The sequence below is a fragment of the Bombina bombina genome, chromosome 2, assembly GCF_027579735.1.
Source record: "Bombina bombina isolate aBomBom1 chromosome 2, aBomBom1.pri, whole genome shotgun sequence".
Taxonomy (NCBI): domain Eukaryota; kingdom Metazoa; phylum Chordata; class Amphibia; order Anura; family Bombinatoridae; genus Bombina; species Bombina bombina.
In genome coordinates this window covers 1,089,290,064-1,089,315,027 of record NC_069500.1, presented here as the reverse complement: position 1 = coordinate 1,089,315,027, position 24,964 = coordinate 1,089,290,064, and the positions used below count along the sequence as shown (strand labels likewise).

Genomic DNA, 24,964 nt, shown 5'->3' with positions numbered 1-24,964 from the left:
CACGCAGGCGCTATCAGAATCACTGATGCTCTCTCCTGTTTGATTTTGGCAATCAGTCGAGGGAGCAGAGGAAACGGTGGAAACACATAGGCCAGGTTGAAGAACCAAGGAGCTGCTAGAGCATCTATCAGCATTGCTCCCGGGTCCCTGGACCTGGATCCGTAACAAGGAAGCTTGGCGTTCTGGCGAGACGCCATGAGATCCAGTTCTGGTTTGCCCCAACGATGGACCAGTTGAGCAAACACCTCCGGATGGAGTTCCCACTCCCCCGGATGAAAAGTCTGACGACTTAGAAAATCCGCCTCCCAGTTCTCTACGCCTGGGATGTGGATCGCTGACAGGTGGCAAGAGTGAGACTCTGCCCAGCGAATTATCTTTGAGACTTCTAACATCGCTAGGGAACTCCTGGTTCCCCCTTGATGGTTGATGTAAGCCACAGTCGTGATGTTGTCCGACTGAAATCTGATGAACCTCAGTGTTGCTAACTGAGGCCAAGCTAGAAGAGCATTGAATATTGCTCTTAACTCCAGAATATTTATTGGGAGGAGTTTCTCCTCCTGAGTCCATGATCCCTGAGCCTTCAAGGAGTTCCAGACTGCGCCCCAACCTAGAAGGCTGGCATCTGTTGTTACAATCGTCCAATCTGGCCTGCGAACGGTCATACCCTTGGACAGATGGACCCGAGAAAGCCACCAGAGAAGAGAATCTCTGGTCTCTTGATCCAGATTTAGTAGAGGGGACAAATCTGAGTAATCCCCATTCCACTGACTTAGCATGCATAATTGCAGCGGTCTGAGATGCAGGCGCGCAAATGGCACTATGTCCATTGCCGCTACCATTAAGCCGATTACTTCCATGCACTGAGCCACTGACGGGCGTGGAATGGAATGAAGGACACGGCAAGCATTTAGAAGTTTTGATAACCTGGACTCCGTCAGGTAAATTTTCATCTCTACAGAATCTATAAGAGTCCCTAGGAAGGAGACTCTTGTGAGTGGTGATAGAGAACTCTTTTCCACATTCACTTTCCACCCATGCGGCCTCAGAAATGCCAGAACTATCTCCGTATGAGACTTGGCAATTTGAAAGCTTGACGCCTGTATCAGGATGTTGTCTAGATACGGAGCCACCGCTATGCCTCGCGGTCTTAGAACCGCCAGAAGTGAGCCCAGAACCTTTGTAAAAATTCTTGAGGCAGTGGCCAACCCGAAGGGAAGAGCTACAAATTGGTAATGCCTGTCTAGAAAGGCAAACCTTAGGAACCGATGATGATCTTTGTGAATCGGTATGTGAAGGTAGGCATCCTTTAAGTCCACTGTGGTCATGTACTGACCCTCTTGGATCATGGGTAGGATGGTCCGAATCGTTTCCATTTTGAATGATGGAACTCTGAGGAATTTGTTTAAGATCTTTAGATCCAAGATTGGTCTGAAGGTTCCCTCTTTCTTGGGAACCACAAACAGATTTGAATAAAATCCCTGTCCTTGTTCCGTCCGCGGAACTGGATGGATCACTCCCATTACTAGGAGGTCTTGCACACAGCTTAGGAATGCCTCTTTCTTTATCTGGTTTGCTGATAGCCTTGAAAGATGAAATCTCCCTTGTGGAGGAGAAGCTTTGAAGTCCAGAAGATATCCCTGAGATATGATCTCCAACGCCCAGGGATCCTGAACATCTCTTGCCCACGCCTGGGCGAAGAGAGAAAGTCTGCCCTCCACTAGATCCGTTTCCGGATAGGGGGCCGTTCCTTCATGCTGTCTTGGGGGCAGCAGCAGGCTTTCTGGCCTGCTTGCCCTTGTTCCAGGACTGGTTAGGTTTCCAGGCCTGTCTGGAATGAGCAACAGTTCCCTCTTGTTTTGAAGCGGAGGAAGTTGATGCTGCATATGCCTTGAAATTTCGAAAGGCATGAAAATTAGACTGTTTGGCCTTTGATTTGGCCCTGTCCTGAGGAAGGGTATGACCCTTGCCTCCAGTAATGTCAGCAATAATTTCCTTCAAGCCAGGCCCGAATAGGGTCTGCCCCTTGAAAGGAATGTTGAGTAATTTAGACTTTGAAGTCACGTCAGCTGACCAGGATTTAAGCCATAGCGCGCTACGCGCCTGGATGGCGAATCCAGAATTCTTAGCCGTTAGTTTAGTCGAATGAACAATGGCATCAGAAACAAATGAGTTAGCTAGCTTAAGCGTTCTAAGCTTGTCAATAATTTCATTCAATGGAGCTGTCTGGATGGCCTCTTCCAGGGCCTCAAACCAGAATGCCGCCGCAATGCATGCAAGGGGCTGCAAAATAAAACCTTGTTGAATAAACATTTTCTTAAGGTAACCCTCCAATTTTTTATCCATTGGATCTGAAAAAGCCCAACTGTCCTCAACCGGGATAGTGGTACGCTTTGCTAAAGTAGAAACTGCTCCCTCCACCTTAGGGACCGTCTGCCATAAGTCCTGTGTAGTGGCGTCTATTGGAAACATTTTTCTAAATATAGGAGGTGGGGAAAAAGGCACACCGGGTCTATCCCACTCCTTGCTAATAATTTCTGTAAGCCTTTTAGGTATAGGAAAAACGTCAGTACACACCGGCACCGCATAGTATCTATCCAGCCTACACAATTTCTCTGGAATGGCAACTGTGTTACAGTCATTCAAAGCAGCTAATACCTCCCCAAGCAATACACGGAGGTTCTCAAGCTTAAATTTAAAATTAGAAATCTCTGAATCAGGTTTCCCCGAGTCAGAGATGTCACCCACAGACTGAAGCTTTTCATCCTCATGTTCTGCATACTGTGACGCAGTATCAGACATGGCTCTAACAGCATTTGCGCGCTCTGCATCTCTCCTAACCCCAGAGCTATCGCGCTTGCCTCTTAATTCAGGCAATCTAGATAATACCTCTGACAGGGTATTATTCATGATTGCAGCCATGTCCTGCAAGGTAATCGCTATGGGCGTCCCTGATGTAATTGGCGCCATATTAGCGTGCGTCCCCTGAGCGGGAGGTGAAGGGTCTGACACGTGGGGAGAGTTAGTTGGCATAACTTCCCCCTCGACAGAACCCTCTGGTGATAATTCTTTTATAGATAAAGACTGATTTTTACTGTTTAAGGTGAAATCAATACATTTAGTACACATTCTCCTATGGGGCTCCACCATGGCTTTCAAACATAATGAACAAGTAGGTTCCTCTGTGTCAGACATGTTTAAACAGACTAGCAATGAGACTAGCAAGCTTGGAAAACACTTTAAAACAAGTTTACAAGCAATATAAAAACGTTACTGCGCCTTTAAGAAACACAAATTTTCCCAAATTTTGAAATAACAGTGAAAAAATGCAGTTACACTAACGAAATTTTTACAGTGTATGTAATAAGTTAGCAGAGCATTGCACCCACTTGCAAATGGATGATTAACCCCTTAATACCAAAAACGGAATAACAAATGACAAAAACGTTTTTTAAACAGTCACAACAACTGCCACAGCTCTACTGTGGCTTTTTACCTCCCTCAATACGACTTTTGAAGCCTTTTGAGCCCTTCAGAGAAGTCCTGGATCATGCAGGAAGAAGCTGGAAGTCTGTGTCTGTAATTTTTGCTGAGCAAAAAAGCGTTAAAATAGGCCCCTCCCACTCATATTACAACAGTGGGAAGCCTCAGGGAACTGTTTCTAGGCAAAATTCAAGCCAGCCATGTGGAAAAAACTAGGCCCCAATAAGTTTTATCACCAAACATATGTAAAAAACGATTAAACATGCCAGCAAACGTTTTAAAATACACTTTTATAAGAGTATGTATCTCTATTAATAAGCCTGATACCAGTCGATATCACTGCATTTAAGGCTTTACTTACATTACTTCGGTATCAGCAGCATTTTCTAGCAAATTCCATCCCAAGAAAAATATTTTAACTGCACATACCTTATTGCAGGAAAACCTGCACGCTATTCCCCCTCTGAAGTTACCTCACTCCTCAGAATATGTGAGAACAGCAAAGGATCTTAGTTACTTCTGCTAAGATCATAGAAAACGCAGGCAGATTCTTCTTCTAATACTGCCTGAGATAAACAGTACATTCCGGTACCATTTAAAAATAACAAACTTTTGATTGAAGAAATAAACTAAGTATAAAACACCACAGTCCTCTTACGACCTCCATCTTAGTTGAGAGTTGCAAGAGAATGACTGGATATGACAGTGAGGGGAGGAGCTATATAGCAGCTCTGCTGTGGGTGATCCTCTTGCAACTTCCTGCTGGGAAGGAGAATATCCCACAAGTAATGGATGATCCGTGGACTGGATACACTTAACAAGAGAAATTAGATTTGGATATTTGAAGGGACCTTGAAGTAGAAGGTCCTGCCTCAGTGGCAGAGTCCATGGTGGAAAGGATGACATGTCCACCAGATCTGCATACCAAGTCCTGCATGGCCACGCAGGAGCTATCAAAATCACCGAAGCTCTCTCCTGCTTGGCAATTAGACGAGGGAGCAGAGGAAATGGTGGAAACACATAAGCCAGGCTAAAGGACCAGGGCGCTGCTAGAGCATCTATCAGCGCTGCCTGGGGATCCCTTGACCTGGACCCGTAACAAGGAAGCTTGGCGTTCTGACGAGATGCCATGAGATCCAGTTCTGGTTTGCCCCATAGTTGAATCAGCTGGGCAAATACCTCCGGATGGAGCTCCCACTCCCCCGGATGAAAAGTCTGCCGACTTAGAAAATCCGCCTCCCAGTTCTCTACTCCTGGGATATGGATAGCTGAGAGATGGCAAGAGTGAACCTCTGCCCATAGAATTATCTTTGAAACCTCCAGCATTGCCAGGGGGCTCCTTGTTCCCCCCTGATGGTTGATATAGGCTACAGTCGTGATGTTGTCCGACTGAAATCTGATGAACCTGACCGCAGCTAGCTGAGGCCAAGCCTGAAGAGCATTGAATATCGCTCTTAGTTCCAGAATGTTTATCGGAAGGAGGGCTTCCTCTTGAGTCCACGAACCCTGAGCCTTCAGGGAGTTCAAGACTGCGCCTCAGCTCAGAAGGCTGGCATCTGTCGTCACTATAGTCCACTCTGGCCTGCGGAAACTCATTCCCCTGGACAGATGGACCCAAAATAGCCACCAGAGAAGATAATCCCTGGTCTCTTGATCCAGATTTATCCGAGGAGACAAATCTGTGTAGTCCCCATTCCACTGATTGAGCATGCAAAGTTGCAGTGGTCTGAGATGTAGGCGGGCAAACGGAACTATGTCCATTGCCGCTACCATTAGGCCGATTACTTCCATACACTGAGCCACTGACGGCCGCAAAGTGAAATGAAGAGCACGACAGGAAGTTAGAAGTTTTGACAACCTTACCTCTGTCAGAAAAATTTTCATTTCTACTGAATCTATCAGAGTTCCTAGGAAGGAAACTCTTGTGAGAGGGGAGAGAGAGAACTCTTTTCTTCGTTCACCTTCCACCCGTGAGACCTCAGGAATGCCAGAACAATGTCCGTATGGGACTTGGCGATTTGAAAAGTCGACGCCTGTATCAGAATGTCGTCTAAGTAAGGAGCCACTGCTATGCCTCGTGGCCTTAGAACCGCCAGTAGGGACCCTAGAACCTTCGTAAAGATTCTTGGTGCCGTGACTAACCCGAAGGGAAGAGCCACAAACTGGTAATGCCTGTCTAGAAAGGCGAACCTGAGGAACTGATGATGATCTCTGTGTATCGGAATGTGGAGATAAGCATCCTTTAAGTCCACGGTAGTCATATATTGACTCTCCTGGATCATAGGTAGGATGGTTCGAATAGTCTCCATCTTGAAGGATGGGACCCTGAGAAATTTGTTTAGGATCTTGAGATCCAAGATTGGTCTGAAAGTTCCCTCTTTTTTGGGAACTATAAACAGATTTGAATAAAAGCCCTGCCCCTGTTCCTCCCTTGGAACTGGGTGGATCACTCCCATAACCAATAGGTCTTGAACGCAACGTAAGAATGCTTCTCTCTTTATCTGGTTTGCAGATAATTGTGAGAGATGAAATCTCCCCTTTGGAGATGAAGCTTTGAAATCCAGAAGATATCCCTGGGAAAAAATCTCCAGAGCCCAGGGATCCTGGACGTCTCTTGCCCAAGCCTGGGCGAAGAGAGAAAGTCTGCCCCCACTAGATCCGGTCCCGGATCGGGGGCTACTCCGTCATGCTGTCTTAGAGGCAGCAGCAGGTTTCTTGGCCTGCTACCCCTTGTTCCAAGCCTGGTTAGGTCTCCAGACTGGTTTGGACTGGGCAAAATGTCCCCCTTTTTTTGCATTAGAGGAAGTTGAAGCTGCGCCACTCCTGAAGTTTCGAAAGGAACGGAAATAAATTATCTCCTTCAGTCCATGCCCGAATAGGGTCTGCCCTTTGAAGGGGATGTTGAGAAGCTTAGACTTTGAAGTAACGTCAGCCTACGCGCCTGAATGGCAAAACCTAAATTCTTAGCCGTTAGCTTGGTTAAATGAAAAACGGCGTCAGAAATAAAAGAATTAGCTAACTTAAGAGCTTTAATCCTGTCTAGAATATCGTCTAACGGGGTCTCCACCTGTAGAGCCTCCTCAAGAGACTCGAACCAGAAAGCCGCTGCAGCAGTGACTGGGGCAATGCATGCAAGAGGCTGGAGAATAAAACCTAGTTGTATAAAGATTTTCTTAAGGAAACCCTCTAATTTTTTTATCCATAGGATCTAGGAAAGAACAACTGTTCTCGACGGGGATAGTTGTACGCTTAGCTAGGGTAGAGACTGCTCCCTCCACCTTAGGGACCGTCTGCCACGAGTCCCGTGTTGCGGCATCTATGGGAAACATCTTTTTAAAAGCAGGAGGGGGAGAGAATGGTACACCTGGTCTATCCCATTCCTTAGTAATAATTTCTGAAAACCTCTTAGGGACTGGAAAAACGTCAGTGTAAACAGGCACTGCAAAGTATTTGTCCATTTTACACAATATCTCTGGGACTACAATGGGGTCACAGTCATCCAGAGTCGCTAAAACCTCCTTGAGCAACAAGCGGAGGTGTTCAAGCTTAAATTTAAACGCTGTCATTTCAGAGTCAGACTGAAGTAACGCCTTCCCTGAATCAGAAATGTCACCCACAGATAGAAGCTCTCCTGCTTCGGCTTCTGCATATTGTGAGTTTATATCGGACATAACTACTGAAGCGTCAGAAAGCTCTGTATTTGTTCTAGCCCCAGAGTTGACTCGCTTTCCTTGAAACCCTGGCAGTTTGGACAATACCTCTGTGAGGGTATGATTCATAACTGCCGCCATGTCTTGTAAGGTAAACGCATTGGACGCGCCAGATGTACTTGGCGTCACTTGAGCGGGAGATATAGGTTCTGACACATGGGGAGAGCTAGGTGGTTTAACCTCCCTTTTGTCAGTCTGAGAACCCTCTGGTGATAAATCTTTAAAAGCCATAATATGGTCTTTAGAACTTATAGAAATATCAGTACATTTGGTACACATTCTAAGAGGGGGTTCCACAATGGCTTATAAACATAATGAACAAGGAGTTTCCTCTATGTCAGACATGTTTAACAGACTAGTAATGAGACCAGCAAGCTTGGAAAACACTTTAATAAATGTTTAACAGCAATTAAACAAAAACGGTACTGTGCCTTTAAGAGAAAAAAACTACCATATAAACTGCAAAACAGTGTTAAAAAGTAGTAAACTCTACAAAATGTTTACAGTGTGTATAAGGGACTAAAGCAGCATTGCACCCACTTGCAAATGGATGATTAACCCCTTAGGCCCCAAACCGGATTTGAAAAACGTTAAAACCGTTAACAGTCAAACAAACTGCCACAGCTCTGCTGTGGCTCCTACCTGCCCTTAAACGATTTTTGCAGGGAAAAAAAACCCTCTATAGTGGTCCTAGATGCCAGAGGACTCCTTTAGGGAAGCTGGATGTCTCAGTCTGAATATCAACTGCGCATTTAGAGCGCAAAAATAGGCCCCTCCCACCATGCACTCTATGTCAGTGGGCCTTAAAAAAGTACTCCTAGGAGTAATCTGACTAGCCATGTGGAAAACTAGGCCCCAAATATAGATTTATCACCCTCAGAGAAAAAACGTTTTTTCTATAAACCATGCAAACGTTTTGACACTAAGTAAAATGAGTATTAACATGAATATTACCCTTTATTGTAAGCATGATCCCAGTCATTGTTAAATCACTGCATCAGGCTTACCTCAAATATATAAGGCTCTGTCAGCATTTTCTAGACCTTATCATCTCTCTAGAAATAAATATACTGAACAAACCTCAAAGCAGGTAATCTGCAAACCGTCCCCCCAACTGAAGTTTTCTTTCCATACTCTTCAGTTATGTGTGAGAACAACAATGGACCTTAGTTACAAACCGCTAAGATCATCAACCTCCAGGCAGATTCTTCTTCCAATTTCTGCCTGAGAGTAAAACAGTACAACGCCGGTACCGTTTAAAAATAACAAACTCTTGATTGAAGGTAAAAACTACACTAAGTCACCACATCTCTCTTACACTTCCTATCTTGTCGAGAGTTGCAAGAGAATGACTGGGGGTGGCAGTTAGGGGAGGAGCTATATAGACAGCTCTGCTGTGGGTGTCCTCTTGCAACTTCCTGTTGGGAAGGAGAATATCCCACAAGTAATGGATGAACCCGTGGACTGGATACACCTTTACAAGAGAAACATACTTACCAAAAGACACCCATCCACATATAGCAGATAGCCAAACCAGAACTAAAACAGTTAGTAGAGGTAATAGTAAATTGAGAGTATATCGTCGATCTGAAAAGGGAGGTAGGAGATGAATCTCTACAACCGATAACAGAGAACCTATGAAATAGACCCCCGTTAGGGAAATCATCGTATTCAATAAGTGATACTCCCTTCACGTCCCTCTGACATTCGCTGTACTCTGAGAGGAATCGGGCTTCAACAATGAAGAAGCGCATATCAACGTAGAAATCTTAGCACAAACTTACTTCACCACCTCCGTAGGAGGCAAAGTTTGTAAAACTGAATTGTGGGTGTGGTGAGGGGTGTATTTATAGGCATTTTGAGGTTTGGGAAACTTTGCCCCTCCTGGTAGGATTGTATAACCCATATGTCACTAGCTCATGGACTCTTGCCAATTACATGAAAGAAACATCTATTTTTTATTTGTAAGTGCACAAAACTAGGTTTTTCTATTTCCTTTTTAGCTTTCATATTCAATAGTGTAGTAGCACCATAAGAATCACTGAGTAATATATATATATATATATATATATATATATATATATATATATATATATATATATATATATATATATATATATCTAGCAGCCATGCAGAGAAATTGTAACACATTTAAAGTCAGCTAAGGGTGTTTTTATAAAGTGTGAGGTATAAAAACCAAAACATTAGTAGTCTGATGTAAAATGTTATCATTTTTCAGGTTTTATTGAAATTTATGGGATATTTGGCTGCTAAAATTATGCATTCCCATTGTAATACATTTATTAATGCAATGACTGGCACTGCAAAGAAAACATAAATCACAAAGGAACAAGATCCCAGTTAAGGCTTTTATAGAAATTACTTATATGTGAGGAGGGAAAACATTTACTTTGTTGCTTCTTTTAAAAAATCCTAAGGAAAACAGTGGCACTGATGACTGTTTGTACTTTACATTGCAATCTTCATCACCAAAAATGTTTTTTTACACACTTGTGCTCAGTGCTGTGACCCTCTAATGCCAACAGCAAACCACACAAATGTGCTAAGAACTAGGCTTTATCTTCCACAGTACTGTTCTTTATGACCTTAAAGGGACAGTCAAGTCAAAATTAAACTTAAATGGACTGGATAGAGCATAACATTTTAAACAACTCTCCAATTTACATCTATTAATTTTCCTTATTTCTCTTGGTACCCTTTATTAAAGAGTAATCATAGGTAAGCTTGGGAGCAGGGCCAGATTTATATTAAGGCAGAGTAGGCATGTGCTTACAGGCACCCTCACTAGAGGGGCGCTTGTCTATGCTTATTAAACATACTGCGTGCATGTATCTCTAGCCATCTTGCAACTTTGTTTATATCAATGTTATACATACAAACACTGCTGCCATAGACTGCTAAAGACATGTGTACGCTCCTGAGCTTCTATCAGCCTACTCTTAAAGGGACATAATACTCATATGCTAAATCACTTGAAACTGATGCAGTATAACTGTAAAAAGCTGACAGGAAAATATCACCTGAGCATCTCTATGTAAAAAAGGAAGATATTTTACCTCACAATCTCCTCAGCTCAGCAGAGTAAGTTCTGTGTAAAAAGTTATACTCAGCTGCTGCTCAGCTGCAGGTAAAAAAATTTAAAAAAATGAAGAAATGAACAGCAGCCAATCAGCATCAGCAGTCCTGAGGTCATGAACTTTTACTGTGATCTCATGAGATTTGACTTGACTCTCATGAAATTTCATTGTAAACTTACTTTACCTGATTGGTGAAATAAGATGAGAGTGCACATAAGCTCGCCCTTTCAGATGTCCCAGGACAAACACACTAAAATGCTGCTTAGAAATCCTTTACAATGGGAGGTGGCTACTGAGGAACTTTTGAGGTAAAATATCTTTCTTTTTTACATAGAGATGTTCAGGAGATATTTTCTAGTCAGCTTTTTACAACTATGCTGCATCACTTTCAAGTGTTTCAACATTTGGGTATTATGGCCCTTTAACAAAGTACTGTATTTTAAGCAATCACAGCAAATTTGATAAAAGAAGTAGAATGGAAAGTTTTTTTAAAATCACATGCTCTATCTGAATCATGAAATTTGAATTTTAACTTTACTGTTGCTTTAAGGATAAATACTTTTATGTTTTAGTACAGGAGAGTTTTTATGTTAAATTTAATTTAGATACATATTTCCACATTTTCCACTAGGTGGCAGTATATAGTAACATTTATACAATGTGTTTTCATTGTCACACTTGCCTTCTGATCAGGTTATTCCTTACAGTTAGTTCAACCAGTACTGAATTACTGACATCCAAGCACTGGATCTCACTGCATCTCAAAGTAAAATGTAATTAAAAAATAAGAAAGAGAGAATTCTTAAAACATTAGTGTGTATGATTATTCCCAAAATGCTGTTCCTCGTCCAATACCATAAAAATATACAATAAATAAAATACACTTGTTTTAGTATGTATATGGACATCTTATGTTATTATTGAAGGCAAGAATAAATAAAAAGATAAAGGTTAAACAATATGTATTTTTACATGTAATCTTGTGTTCTCATGCTGCTAACTCATATTAATGTTGAATCCAGCCCACATAAATGTTTTGTAAATTGCTTGCTTTTATTTATTATGGAGATGCGGAACTATTTGTTTCTGCAAAGCTAATGTAATAGAAAACAAAATCATTCAAGGTCATGCATTACTTTTATCTATCATTCAATAAAAAAAAACAGACTTCTAAACAATTCTTTATACACCTCACAAAGATATTACTATGCAAAATACAACAGACCCATCATACAAAGCACCTGCAGGTTAGAATGTAACGCTCTTGGTTGCTAGTTTACCGCATTCTGAAATAAAATGTCATTTGAAACAACACTCCAATATATGAAGAGCATATCTGGTGAGAACGCCCGGCTCACTGTTCTGGGGTTTATAATGTATAGCAATAAAAATAGGAAATCTCTATAACTCCATGTGACACAGTAAACAATTATTCGCACCTAATATACCCAGAAGTACTGGTGACATCTGTGCTAAATCAGTTAATTTATTACTAGTCCTTTGCTTGTAGTTAAAGGGACACAGACAAAAGACGCTAAGCACTTGCACACTAAAAGTATACAACTAACATTAATGTAAATAAAAGTAAACTTTTTAAATCCATATCAGTAAAACTTTGAAGATTTTAAGAGGGTTCAATCCTCTATCCAGATGCTTAGACTATATATGTTCTGCTTGTTATCTTCTACGTTTATTCATTTCATAAGGTAACCATATTGCTATTGTGCGTCCCCTATTCAGCTTGGTTTGTGGGTAGGAACATTTAAGGGAACAATACAAGTAAAGCAATTATTATTCTATGGCACAACCATAAAGGCTTGTGCAGGCTTTTCTTACTCAAAAAGTGTGATTACTATTTTTAGAGGGATAGAAAGTTCAAAAATGAAATGTGCATAGGGGCATTTCAATTTGAAATAGAAGCAATTTTGAAAGACAGCACCAGCATTCAGTCATCACAACTTTTCAGAGGGTCAGCAGTAGCTTGTATGACACAAATGACATCTTCAGAAGCAATACACACCACAGACACCTCTCTGAGCAGGCGGTACACAGGCCCTCACAGAATATGTACGTATGCTGCTTAAAAACAGTAATAACCTTTACTAGAAGCATTTTTGCTAATGGAAGTATTTTACAAAAATGCTTATATTTAAAATTGAAATGCACCCATGCACATTTCAATTTAGTAATTTCTATCCCTTTAAGTAAGTTAACATAATATGTATGGGCAATTGTGAGCAAAAGAGAGAACCCTACAGACTTTGTGTTACCATCACTTACATTTTGGATGTTAATTTGTAAATCCAGTTTGTAGTGGTTAAAATCTTTAGCAAGTTCATACCCTTGGTGGTAGAACGTGAAGATCCCTTGAAAAAATGCCAACATCTGTAAATAAACACAGATATCCAATGGTAATATTCACATAACATTCATTATTAATTAACAAGAAAATATTCAACCCATGATATTCAACTAGCGCTGCTGATTAGATCAGCCTCAGTTTCTGCTTGTAACCAGTAGTGCTCTTCAACAAAGAATAGAAAGGGAAAAGAGAAAATTTGAAAACAGAAGAGAAAAAATGTTTAAAATGTAATGCTCCATCTCATTTATGAAAGAAAAAAAATTGGGTTTCATATCCCCTTAAGTCTTAAAATTGATAGAAGTTTCGGGGGGGGGGGGGAGATTTTTAATAATGCAGTGGCGATGAAAAAAAAAATATGTAAACAAATAATGATCAGGAATCATCACTAAACAATTAAAAACATAAAAATACAAAAGTTTTTTAGGCAGCACAATTAATAAAATAGATCATCAACAGCATAAATTAAAGAAGTGTATGTGTTTAACCCCTTAAGGACCGACGCCGTACGTCCTAAAATAAAAAACAGTTAACGACCGAGGACGTACGGCGTACGTCGTCGGTGTTGGAAAGCGGTGGAAGCGATCCTGATCGCTTCCAGACGCTTTCCGGTTATTGAAGTGATACCTCGATATCGAGGCATCCTGCAATAACCTTTCTTACCCCTCCGATGCTAAAGCTAAAATTAACCCTACAAGCATCCTAAAAGCTCCCTAATTAACCCCTTCACTGCTGGGCATAATACACGTGTGATGCGCAGCGGCATTTAGCGGCCTTCTAATTACCAAAAAGCAGCGTCAAAGCCATATAAGTCTGCTATTTCTGAACAAGGGTGACCCCAGAGAAGCATTTACAACCATTTGTGCCATAATTGCACGAGCTGTTTGTAAATCATTTCAGTGAGAAACCTAAAATTGTGAAAAATGTAAAGTTTTTTTATTTTATTTGATTGGTGGTGAAATGGTGGCATGCAATATACCAAGATGGGCCTAGATCAATACTTAGGGTTGTCTACTACACTACAGCTAAAATTAACCCTAGAAGCTCCCTACATGCTCCCTAATTAATCCCTTCACTGCTGGGCATAATACACGTGTGGTGGGCAGTGGCATTTAGCGGCCTTCTAATTACCAAAAGGCAATGCCAAAGCCATATATGTCTGCTATTTCTGAACAAAGAGGATCCCAGGGAAGCATTTACAACCATTTATGCCATAATTGCACAAGTTGTTTGTAAATAATTTCAGTGATAAAACCTTAAAGGGACAGTCTACACCAGAATTGTTATTGTTTAAAAAGATAGATAATCCCTTTATTACCCATTACCCAGTTTTGCATAACCAACAAATTTATATTAATATATGTTTTAACTCTGTGATTACTTTATATCTAAACCTCTGCAGACTGACCCCTTATCTCAGTGCTTTTAAATGACATGCAGTTTAGCCAATCAGGACAGACTCCTAAATAACTCCATGTTATCTATATGGAAAAACATGAACTAGTACTATGTAACTGTGAAAAACTTTCAAAATGCTCTGAGCTAAGAGGCGGTTTTCAACGGTTTAGAAATCAGTTTGAGCCTACCTAGGTTTAGCTTTTCAAAAATACCACCAAGGGAACAAAGCAAATTTAATGATAAAAGTCAATTGGAAAGTTGTTTAAAATTGTATGTCCTATCTGAATCATGAAAGTTTAATTTTGACTAGACTGTCCCTTTAAGTTTGTGAAAAAAAATTGTGAAAAAGTGAATGATTTTTTTTTATTTGATCGCATTTGGCGGTGAAATGGTAGCATGAAATATACCAAAATTGGCCTAGATCAATACTTTCGGATGTCTTCTAAAATATATAACATAATTTATGTAAGAACTTACCTGATAAATTCATTTCTTTCATATTAGCAAGAGTCCATGAGCTAGTGACGTATGGGATATACATTCCTACCAGGAGGGGCAAAGTTTCCCAAACCTCAAAATGCCTATAAATACACCCCTCACCACACCCACAAATCAGTTTAACGCATAGCCAAGAAGTGGGGTGATAAGAAAAAAGTGCGAAAGCATAAAAAATAAGGAATTGGAATAATTGTGCTTTATACAAAAAAATCATAACCACCACAAAAAGGGTGGGCCTCATGGACTCTTGCTAATATGAAAGAAATGAATTTATCAGGTAAGTTCTTACATAAATTATGTTTTCTTTCATGTAATTAGCAAGAGTCCATGAGCTAGTGACGTATGGGATAATGACTACCCAAGATGTGGATCTTCCACGCAAGAGTCACTAGAGAGGGAGGGATAAAATAAAGACAGCCAATTCCGCTGAAAATAATCCACACCCAAAACAAAGTTTAAATCTTATAATGAAAAAAACTGAAATTATAAGCAGAAGAATCAAACTGAAACAGCTGCCTGAAGTACTTTTCTACCAAAAACTGCTTCAGAAGAAGAAAACACATCAAAATGGTAGAATTTAGTAAAAGTATGCAAAGAAGACCAAGTTGCTGCTTTGCAAATCTGATCAACCGAAGCTTCATTCCTAAACGCCCAGGAAGTAGAAACTGACCTAGTAGAATGAGCTGTAATCCTTTGAGGCGGAGTTTTACCCGACTCGACATAAGCATGATGAATTAAAGATTTCAACCAAGATGCCAAAGAAATGGCAGAAGCCTTCTGACCTTTCCTAGAACCGGAAAAGATAACAAATAGACTAGAAGTCTTTCGGAAATTCTTAGTAGCTTCAACATAATATTTCAAAGCTCTAACTACATCCAAAGAATGCAATGATTTCTCCTTAGAATTTTTAGGATTAGGACATAATGAAGGAACCACAATTTCTCTACTAATGTTGTTAGAATTCACAACCTTAGGTAAAAATTTAAAAGAAGTTTGCAACACCGCCTTATCCTGATGAAAAATCAGAAAAGGAGACTCACAAGAAAGAGCAGATAATTCAGAAACTCTTCTGGCAGAAGAGATGGCCAAAAGGAACAAAACTTTCCAAGAAAGTAATTTAATGTCCAAAGAATGCATAGGTTCAAACCAAATTCAAACTCCAAGGAGGAGAAATTGACTTAATGACAGGTTTTATACGAACCAAAGCTTGTACAAAACAATGAATATCAGGAAGATTAGCAATCTTTCTGTGAAAAAGAACAGAAAGAGCAGAGATTTGTCCTTTCAAGGAACTTGCAGACAAACCTTTATCCAAACCATCCTGAAGAAACTGTAAAAGTCTCGGAATTCTAAAAGAATGCCAGGAAAAATTATGAGAAAGACACCAAGAAATATAAGTCTTCCAGACTCTATAATATATCTCCCTCGATACGGATTTACGAGCCTTTAACATAGTATTAATCACAGAGTCAGAGAAACCTCTTTGACTAAGAATCAAGCGTTCAATCTCCATACCTTTAAATTTAAGGATTTGAGATCCTGATGGAAAAAAAGGACCTTTTGACAGAAGGTCTGGTCTTAACGGAAGAGTCCACGGTTGGCAAGAGGCCATCCGGACAAGATCCGCATACCAAAACCTGTGAGGCCATGCTGGAGCCACCAGCAGAACAAACGAGCATTCCCTCAGAATCTTGGAGATTACTCTTGGAAGAAGAACTAGAGGCGGAAAGATATAGGCAGGATGATACTTCCAAGGAAGTGACAACGCATCTACTGCTTCCGCTTGAGGATCCCTGGATCTGGACAGATACCTGGGAAGTTTCTTATTTAGATGAGAAGCCATCAGATCTATTTCTGGAAGACCCCACATTTGAACAATCTGAAGAAATACCTCTGGGTGAAGAGACCATTCGCCCGGATGTAACGTTTGGCGACTGAGATAATCCGCTTCCCAATTGTCTATACCTGGGATATGAACCGCAGAAACTAGACAGGAGCTGGATTCCGCCCATACCAGAATTCGAGATACTTCTTTCATGGCCAGAGGACTGTGAGTCCCTCCTTGATGATTGATGTATGCAACAGTTGTGACATTGTCTGTCTGAAAACAAATGAACGATTCTCTCTTTAGAAGAGGCCAAGACTGAAGAGCTCTGAAAATTGCACGGAGTTCCAAAATATTGATCGGAAATCTCACCTCCTGAGATTCCCAAACCCCTTGTGCTGTCAGAGACCCCCAAACAGCTCCCCAACCTGTCAGACTTGCATCTGTTGAAATTACAGTCCAGGTCGGAAGAACAAAAGAAGCCCCCTGAACTAAACGATGGTGATCTGTCCATTACGTCAGAGAGTGTCGTACAATCGGTTTTAAAGATATTAATTGAGATATCTTTGTGTAATCCCTGCACCACTGGTTCAGCATACAGAGCTGAAGAGGTCGCATGTGAAAACGAGCAAAGGGGATCGCATCCGATGCAGCAGTCATAAGACCTAGAATTTCCATGCATAAGGCTACCGAAGGGAATGATTGTGATTGAAGGATTCGACAAGCTGAGATCAATTTTAGACGTCTCTTGTCTGTCACAGACAGAGTCATGGACACTGAATCTATCTGGAAACCTAAAAAGGTAACCCTTGTTTGAGGAATCAATGAACTTTTCGGTAATTTGATCCTCCAACCATGATCTTGAAGAAACAACACAAGTCGATTCGTATGAGATTCTGCTAAATGTGAAGACTGAGCAAGTACCAAGATATCGTCCAAATAAGGAAATACCACAATACCCTGTTCTCTGATTACAGACAGAAGGGCACCGAGAACCTTTGTAAAAATCCTTGGAGCTGTTGCTAGGCCAAACGGCAGAGCCACAAACTGGTAATGCTTGTCTAGGAAAGAGAATCTCAGAAACTGATAGTGATCTGGATGAATCGGAATATGCAGATATGCATCCTGTAAATCTATTGTGGACATATAATGCCCTTGCTGAACAAAAGGCAGAATAGTCCTTATAGTTACCATTTTGAATGTTGGTATCCTTACATAACGATTCAATATTTTTAGATCCAGAACTGGTCTGAAGGAATTCTCCTTCTTTGGTACAATGAAGAGATTTGAATAAAACCCCAGCCCCTGTTCCAGAACTGGAACTGGCATAATTTCTCCAGCCAACTCTAGATCTGAAACACATTTCAGAAATGCTTGAGCCTTTGCTGGATTTACTGGGACACGGGAAAGAAAAAATCTCTTTGCAGGAGGCCTTATCTTGAAGCCAATTCTGTACCCTTCTGAAACAATGTTTTGAATCCAAAGATTGTGAATTGAATTGATCCAAATTTGTTTGAAAAAACGTAATCTGCCCCCTACCAGCTGAGCTGGAATGAGGGCAGCACCTTCATGTGGACTTGGGAGCTGGTTTTGGTTTTCTAAAAGGCTTGGACTTATTCCAGACTGGAGATGGTTTCCAAACTGATACCGCTCCTGAGGGCGAAGGATCAGGCTTTTGTTCCTTATTGTGACGAAAAGAACGAAAACGATTATTAGACCTAAATTTACCTTTAGATTTTTTATCCTGTGGTAAAAAAGTTCCTTTCCCTCCAGTAACAGTTGAGATAATAGAATCCAACTGAGAACCAAATAATTTATTACCCTGGAAAGAAAGGGAAAGCAAAGTTGACTTAGAAGACATATCAGCATTCCAAGTTTTAAGCCATAAAGCTCTTCTAGCTAAAATAGCTAGAGACATATACCTGACATCAACTCTAATGATATCAAAGATGGCATCACAAATAAAGTTATTAGCATGTTGAAGAAGATTAACAATGCTATGAGAGTTATGATCTGTTACTTGTTGCGCTAAAGCTTCTAACCAAAAAGTTGAAGCTGCAGCAACATCCGCTAAAGATATAGCAGGTCTAAGAAGATTACCTGAACATAAGTAAGCTTTTCTTAGAAAGGATTCAATCTTCCTATCTAAAGGATCCTTAAAAGAAGTACTATCTGCCGTAGGAATAGTAGTACGTTTAGCAAGAGAAGAGACAGCCCCATCAACCTTAGGGATTTTGTCCCAAAATTCTAATCTGTCTGATTGCACAGGATATAATTGCTTAAAACGTTTAGAAGGAGTAAATGAATTACCCAAATTATTCCATTCCCTGGAGATTACTTCAGAAATAGCATCAGGGACAGGAAAAACTTCTGGAATAACTACAGGAGATTTAAAAACCTTATTTAAACGTTTAGATTTAGTATCAAGAGGACCAGAATCCTCTATTTCTAAAGCAATTAAAACCTCTTTAACCTCTTAAGGACATATGACGGAATTTTTCCGTCATAAAACAATTGAGCAAACTGAAAGCTGTGTCCTTAAAGGGTTAAGTAAAGAACGAATAAATTCCATTTTGAATAAATATGAAGATTTATCAGCATCAACCTCTGAGACAGAATCCTCTGAACCAGAGGAACCACTATCAGAATCAGAATGATGATGTTCATTTAAAAATTCATCTGAAAAATGAGAAGTTTTAAAAGACCTTTTACGTTTACTAGAAGGGGGAATAACAGACATAGCCTTCTTAATAGATTTAGAAACAAAATCTCTTATGTTAACAGGAACACTCTGAGTATTAGATGTTGATGGAACCACAACAGGTAATGTAACATTACTAAAGGAAATATTATCTGCATTAACAAGTTTGTCATGACATTCATTACAAACAACAGCTGGAGGAACAGATACCATAAGTTTACAACAGATACACTTAACTTTGGTAGATCCAGCACCAGGCAGCGTTTTTCCAGAAGTATCTTCTAACTCAGTGTCAATCTGGGACATCTTGCAATATGCAATAGAAAAAACAACATATAAAGCAAAATTGATCAAATTCCTTAAATGACAGTTTCAGGAATGGGAAAAAATGCCAGTGAACAAGCTTCTAGCAACCAGAAGCAATAAATAATGAGACTTAAATAATGTGGAGACAAAAGTGATGCCCATATTTTTTAGCGCCAAAAAAGACGCCCACATTATTTGGCGCCTAAATGCTTTTGGCGCCAAAAATGACGCCACATCCGGAACGCCGACACTTTTGGCGCAAAAAAAGTCAAAAATGACGCAACTTCCGGCGACACATATGACGCCGGAAACAGAAAAAACTTTTTGCGCCAAAAAAGTCCGCGCCAAGAATGACGCAATAAAATGAAGCATTTTCAGCCCCCGCGAGCCTAACAGCCCACAGGAAAAGAGTCAAATTTTAAGGTAAGAAAAAAATTGATTTATTCAAATGCATTATCCCAAATATGAAACTAACTGTCTGAAATAAGGAACGTTGAACATCCTGAGTTAAGGCAAATAAATGTTTGAATACATATATTTAGAACTTTATACAAAAGTGCCCAACCATAGCTTAGAGTGTCACAGAAAATAAGACTTACTTACCCCAGGACACTCATCTACATGTAGTAGAAAGCCAAACCAGTACTGAAACGAGAATCAGTAGAGGTAATGGTATATAAGAGTATATCGTCGATCTGAAAAGGGAGGTAAGAGATGAATCTCTACGACCGATAACAGAGAACCTATGAAATAGACCCCGTAGAAGGAGATCATTGAATTCAAATAGGCAATACTCTCCTCACATCCCTCTGACATTCACTCCACGCTGAGAGGAAAACCGGGCTCCAACCTGCTGCGGAGCGCATATCAACGTAGAATCTAGCACAAACTTACTTCACCACCTCCATAGGAGGCAAAGTTTGTAAAAACTGATTTGTGGGTGTGGTGAGGGGTGTATTTATAGGCATTTTGAGGTTTGGGAAACTTTGCCCCTCCTGGTAGGAATGTATATCCCATACGTCACTAGCTCATGGACTCTTGCTAATTACATGAAATAAATATATATATATATATATATATATATATATATATATATATATATATATATACATATATATATATATATATATATATATATATATACATACATACACACACACACATGTCAAGGGATTTTCAGGGATTCCTGAAAGATATCAGTGTCCCAATGTAAATAGCGCTAATTTTGAAAAAAGGTGGTTTGGAAATAGCAAAGTGCTACTTATATTTATTGCCCTATAACTTGCAAAAAAGCAAAGCACATGTTAACATTGGGTATTTCTAAACTCAGGACAATATTTTGAAACTATTTAGCATGGGTGTTTTTTAGTGGTTGTAGATGTGTAACAGATTTTGGGGGTCAAATTTAGAAAAAGTGTAGGTTTTTTCATTTTTTCCTCATATTTTATTAATTTAATTATAAGATATGATGAAAATAATGGTATCTTTAGAAAGTCCATTTTATGGTGAGAAAAACGCTATTTAATATGTGTGGGTACAGTAAAGGAGGAAAATTACAGCTAAACACAAACACCGCAAAAATGTAAAAATAGCCTTGGTCCCAAATGGTCAGAAAATGGAAAAGTGCTGTGGTCCTTAAGGGGTTAAATAGATTGCAGTTAATAATGCAGCATCAGGGGATCTAAATTCACTCAAAAATAATTCAAAAATTCTAATTAGATGTGCATAATTTATTAAAACTAAATAAAACAGTAAAAGCTAGTAGAGAAATAAACACTTCATATGTAACGCATTTGTCTAAGGACATATCTGCTCCTATCTTATCTGTATTCCAGAGTCACATTAAGGCAGCAGAGTCTAACAATCTATAAGCCAGGTTAGTGCTGCTTTTTACATAACTTAATTTATAAACTTATTGTTTGGCCTTTAATGCATAAAAACTTCCTGTTTGTGCTTCACTGACTGCATATTTATACCAGTCTATACTTGTGTTTTAAACCTGAAACCACCCTTTAAATTTTCCTTGCATTGTCACAATTACTTTACCTATGGGTAAGTAAACTAAATGCAACTCCTACATGCATAAGCCATTTCAATAAACATGGTATGTTATAATTTATCTGACCTGTGTTAAATGTTATATGTAGGGTTGCCACCTCAGCTATGCTTTCCTGGGCACTTATTAGTTACACATGCTGCAGGGTGTGCAGGGAGGAACATGTATTGTGTTTCTAGACATCACTATCTATATTCACTATTCATATTCCTCCCTGCACACCCTGCAGCATGTGTAACTCATAAGTGTCCAGGAAAACATGGCTGAGGTGGCAACCCTAGTTATATGGTACATTCACATTATAGTTAGTATAAATTCCCTACCTAACACAGTGCTGTCATGGAGCACAGACTTCAACCTTTGATGTGAAAAAAATGACAGGTGTAAAAAAAATGCTGTAAAGTATGAGTGCTTTCAGAAATATAAATGTTAATAGTTTATCTTTTTATCAATTAACTCTAAATCAAATCAATATTTAGTGTGACCACCATTTGCCTTCAAAACAACATCAATTCTTCTTGATGCACTTGCACACAGTTTTTAAAGGAACTCGGCAGTTAGGTTATTCCAAACATCTTGGAGAACTAACCCCAGTTCTTCTGTGGTTTAAGGCAGCCTCAGTTGCTTCTGTCTCTTCATTTAATCCCAGACAGACTCGATGTTGAGATCTCCTTAGTTTACACCGAAGATAGTTAATAACTTTGGCCTTTATGTTTGGGCTACAGAATACATTTGGGGCCAATCAGATGCCTCCATGATGGTATTGGTGGATAAGTATCTGCCTGTGCTTCTCAGCATTGATGATACTATTCATTCTGACCAAATACCCAACTCCATTTGAAGAAATGCAGCCCCACACTTGCAAGGAACCTCCACCATGCTTCGTTATTGGCTGCAGACAATCATTCTTGTACCAACCTCCAGCAATTTGACAAAAAAACTGCCTTGTGCTACAGCCAAATATTTCAAATGTTGTGGCATCAGTCCAGAGCACCTGCTGTCATTTTTATGCACTCCAGTTCCTGTGTTTTAGTGTATAGTTGAGTCTCTTGGTCTTGTTTTCATGTTAGAGGTATTGGCTTTTTGGACACAGTAGATGGATGTACCAGGGTTCCACTTGTTTCTGCCAATTTTTAGCTGATGGTACTGCTGGACATCTTCTAATTGTAAAGGGAAGTAAACATGTTGTGTCTTTAATCTGCTGCACTAGGTTTCCTTGGCCGCGTCTTCCTCAGTGTTGCTTGTTTTTTTTGTTCTTTTTCAGAAGAGCTGGGACAGCACATCTGGAAACCTGTCTGCCTTGAAATTTCTGCCTCATTTCTGCTGATGTAGTATAACTGCCCTATGCCTTGTTGCTGTGTCCAGTCTTGCCATGAGGTATGAATTTTGACATTAAACTGTCTTCAGTAACCTCACCTTATTAGTGGAATTTGGCTGCTCCTCATCTAGTTTTATTCCTCCTACACAGCCGTTTCTGTTTCAGTTAATGATTGTGTTTCAGCCTACATATTAAATTGATTATTTTTAGCACCTGCTTGGTTCTATTGTATAATCCTGCACCTGACTATATGCCTACAAAATCCCTAGAAGAATTGATGCATTTCTGTTTTTGAAAGCATTCTTACTTTACAGCATTTTTTTTTTCCAAATTAAAACTTTTGCACATTATATATATATATATATATATATATATATATATACTGTGCTATAGTCAGTGACTATAGAAAAGAATTGGTAGCTTTTAAAAACCAGAAACTACTAACGGTAGACAACGACTATAAGGACAAAAGAATTTACGCATGGATCCATGGTGGTAACCAAGGAGGCCCACAGAGACAGAGACGTCTACAGAACTACAGATCAAGATATCTCAATACTATTGACAGTAGCTCAGGCTCTGATAATGAGACCGGGAACTACGAACAACACCATCAAGACCAGGCACCCACACCATCACAGACACCTTTTTTAGGGGTAACCACAAGATCGGCAAACACAAGAGGTCGAGGCCGCACCCGCGGAGGGGGAACTACTGTAGGCAGAAGACCCCCCCTGCCACCAAGATGAAAAACCCTGATATAGTCATCAACCTTAGTCAAAGGACACTGGAAGAAGGTGTGATTAGTTTACTAAATAAGGGTCTCACATTTATCCCCACATTTACTAATGATGACTTTGAGAATTACTTGGATATACAAAGATTCCAAAGGAACCTCAAATTAAAGGAACACTTTAAGGATATATCCATAGAAAGGGAAATAAAGCAATTTAAACCTAAAAGCAAATTTGAACCCAAAACCTGTGGCTCAAGCATTAAAACCTACACCAGATTGATTGGTAATGACACTAAGGAGCTAGAACAAATGAAACACAGACCTAACCTCAATAAAGCAGAAAGAATGGCACTAAAAACCTTGGCCAAAGACACAGACATTATCATATGCCCAGCGGACAAGGGAGGAGCAATCATAGTCATGGACTATGTACAGTATCGCAAGGAAATCTTAAGACAACTGGATGATCACCAGACCTATAAGAAATTAACCCGGGACCCAACGAATGAGTTCAAAAGGGACATAGACAGTACACTATTAGAAGCACACCAGATGAACTGGATCAACATTGATGAATACAACTTCTTGAGGACCACTCATCCGATTCATCCAATATTGTACACTTTACAGAAGATACATAAAGATCAACAAAATCCCCCAGGAAGACCAATTGTGTCAGCCAGAGGGTCCTTACTACAACCTATAGCACAGTTTGTTGATGCCCTTTTACAACCCCTTGTAAGATCTATGGACTCATATATTAGGGACTCAGGTGACCTCATTTCCATCCTCAACACGGTGGATAAAGTTGATGACAATGACTTATTAGTCACACTGGATGTAAGAAGCTTGTACACGGTCATTCCCCATAGGGAGGGACTTAAGGCAGTAGCAGTGGCGTTGACACGATTCCCATACGTGGGACCACCTATCTCTCTGATCCTGGACCTATTGGAAAAATGCTTAACCTTGAATTATTTCCGTTTTGAAAACACATTTTACCAGCAATTGACGGGGACAGCCATGGGATCGAACATGGCCCCGTCATATGCCAACTTGTATATGGAACAATTTGAACGTGAAACCATTGACATCTATAATATTGACACAGTGAAACACTACAAAAGGTACATTAACGATGTCTTTTTCATATGGCATGGCACAAAAGACACTCTGGTGGATTGGGTCACGCACATAAATGCGCTTGAGACCCCAATCAAATTTGAACTTAAATACGATGGGAATTATATTGACTTTCTAGACCTTAGGATTTACAAAAAACAAGGCACATTATGTACAACTATCTACACTAAACCAACTGACCGGAATTCAATACTCGAAGCATCCAGTAACCACCCTCCCCACACCAGAAAAGCAATTATAAAGTCACAAATGATTAGAGTGTTAAGAAACAATACTGAAGCCAGCAATCGTGAAACACAACTAAACATGACTCAGGATGGCGAACCACAGATCAGC

General features: G+C 39.9%; 1 protein-coding gene across 3 annotated transcripts in view; it reads right to left on the bottom strand.

The window, feature by feature from the left end:
* The window catches only part of ARHGAP10 (Rho GTPase activating protein 10), a 784,460-nt gene that overhangs the window by 515,620 nt on the left and 243,876 nt on the right, over positions 1-24,964 (bottom strand). For all 3 annotated transcript variants that reach the window (XM_053703724.1, XM_053703722.1, XM_053703725.1), the window contains exon 7: positions 12,569-12,673. In XM_053703724.1, the coding sequence (XP_053559699.1) occupies positions 12,569-12,673 (105 nt within the window). The remainder of the gene's footprint in view (positions 1-12,568; positions 12,674-24,964) is intronic.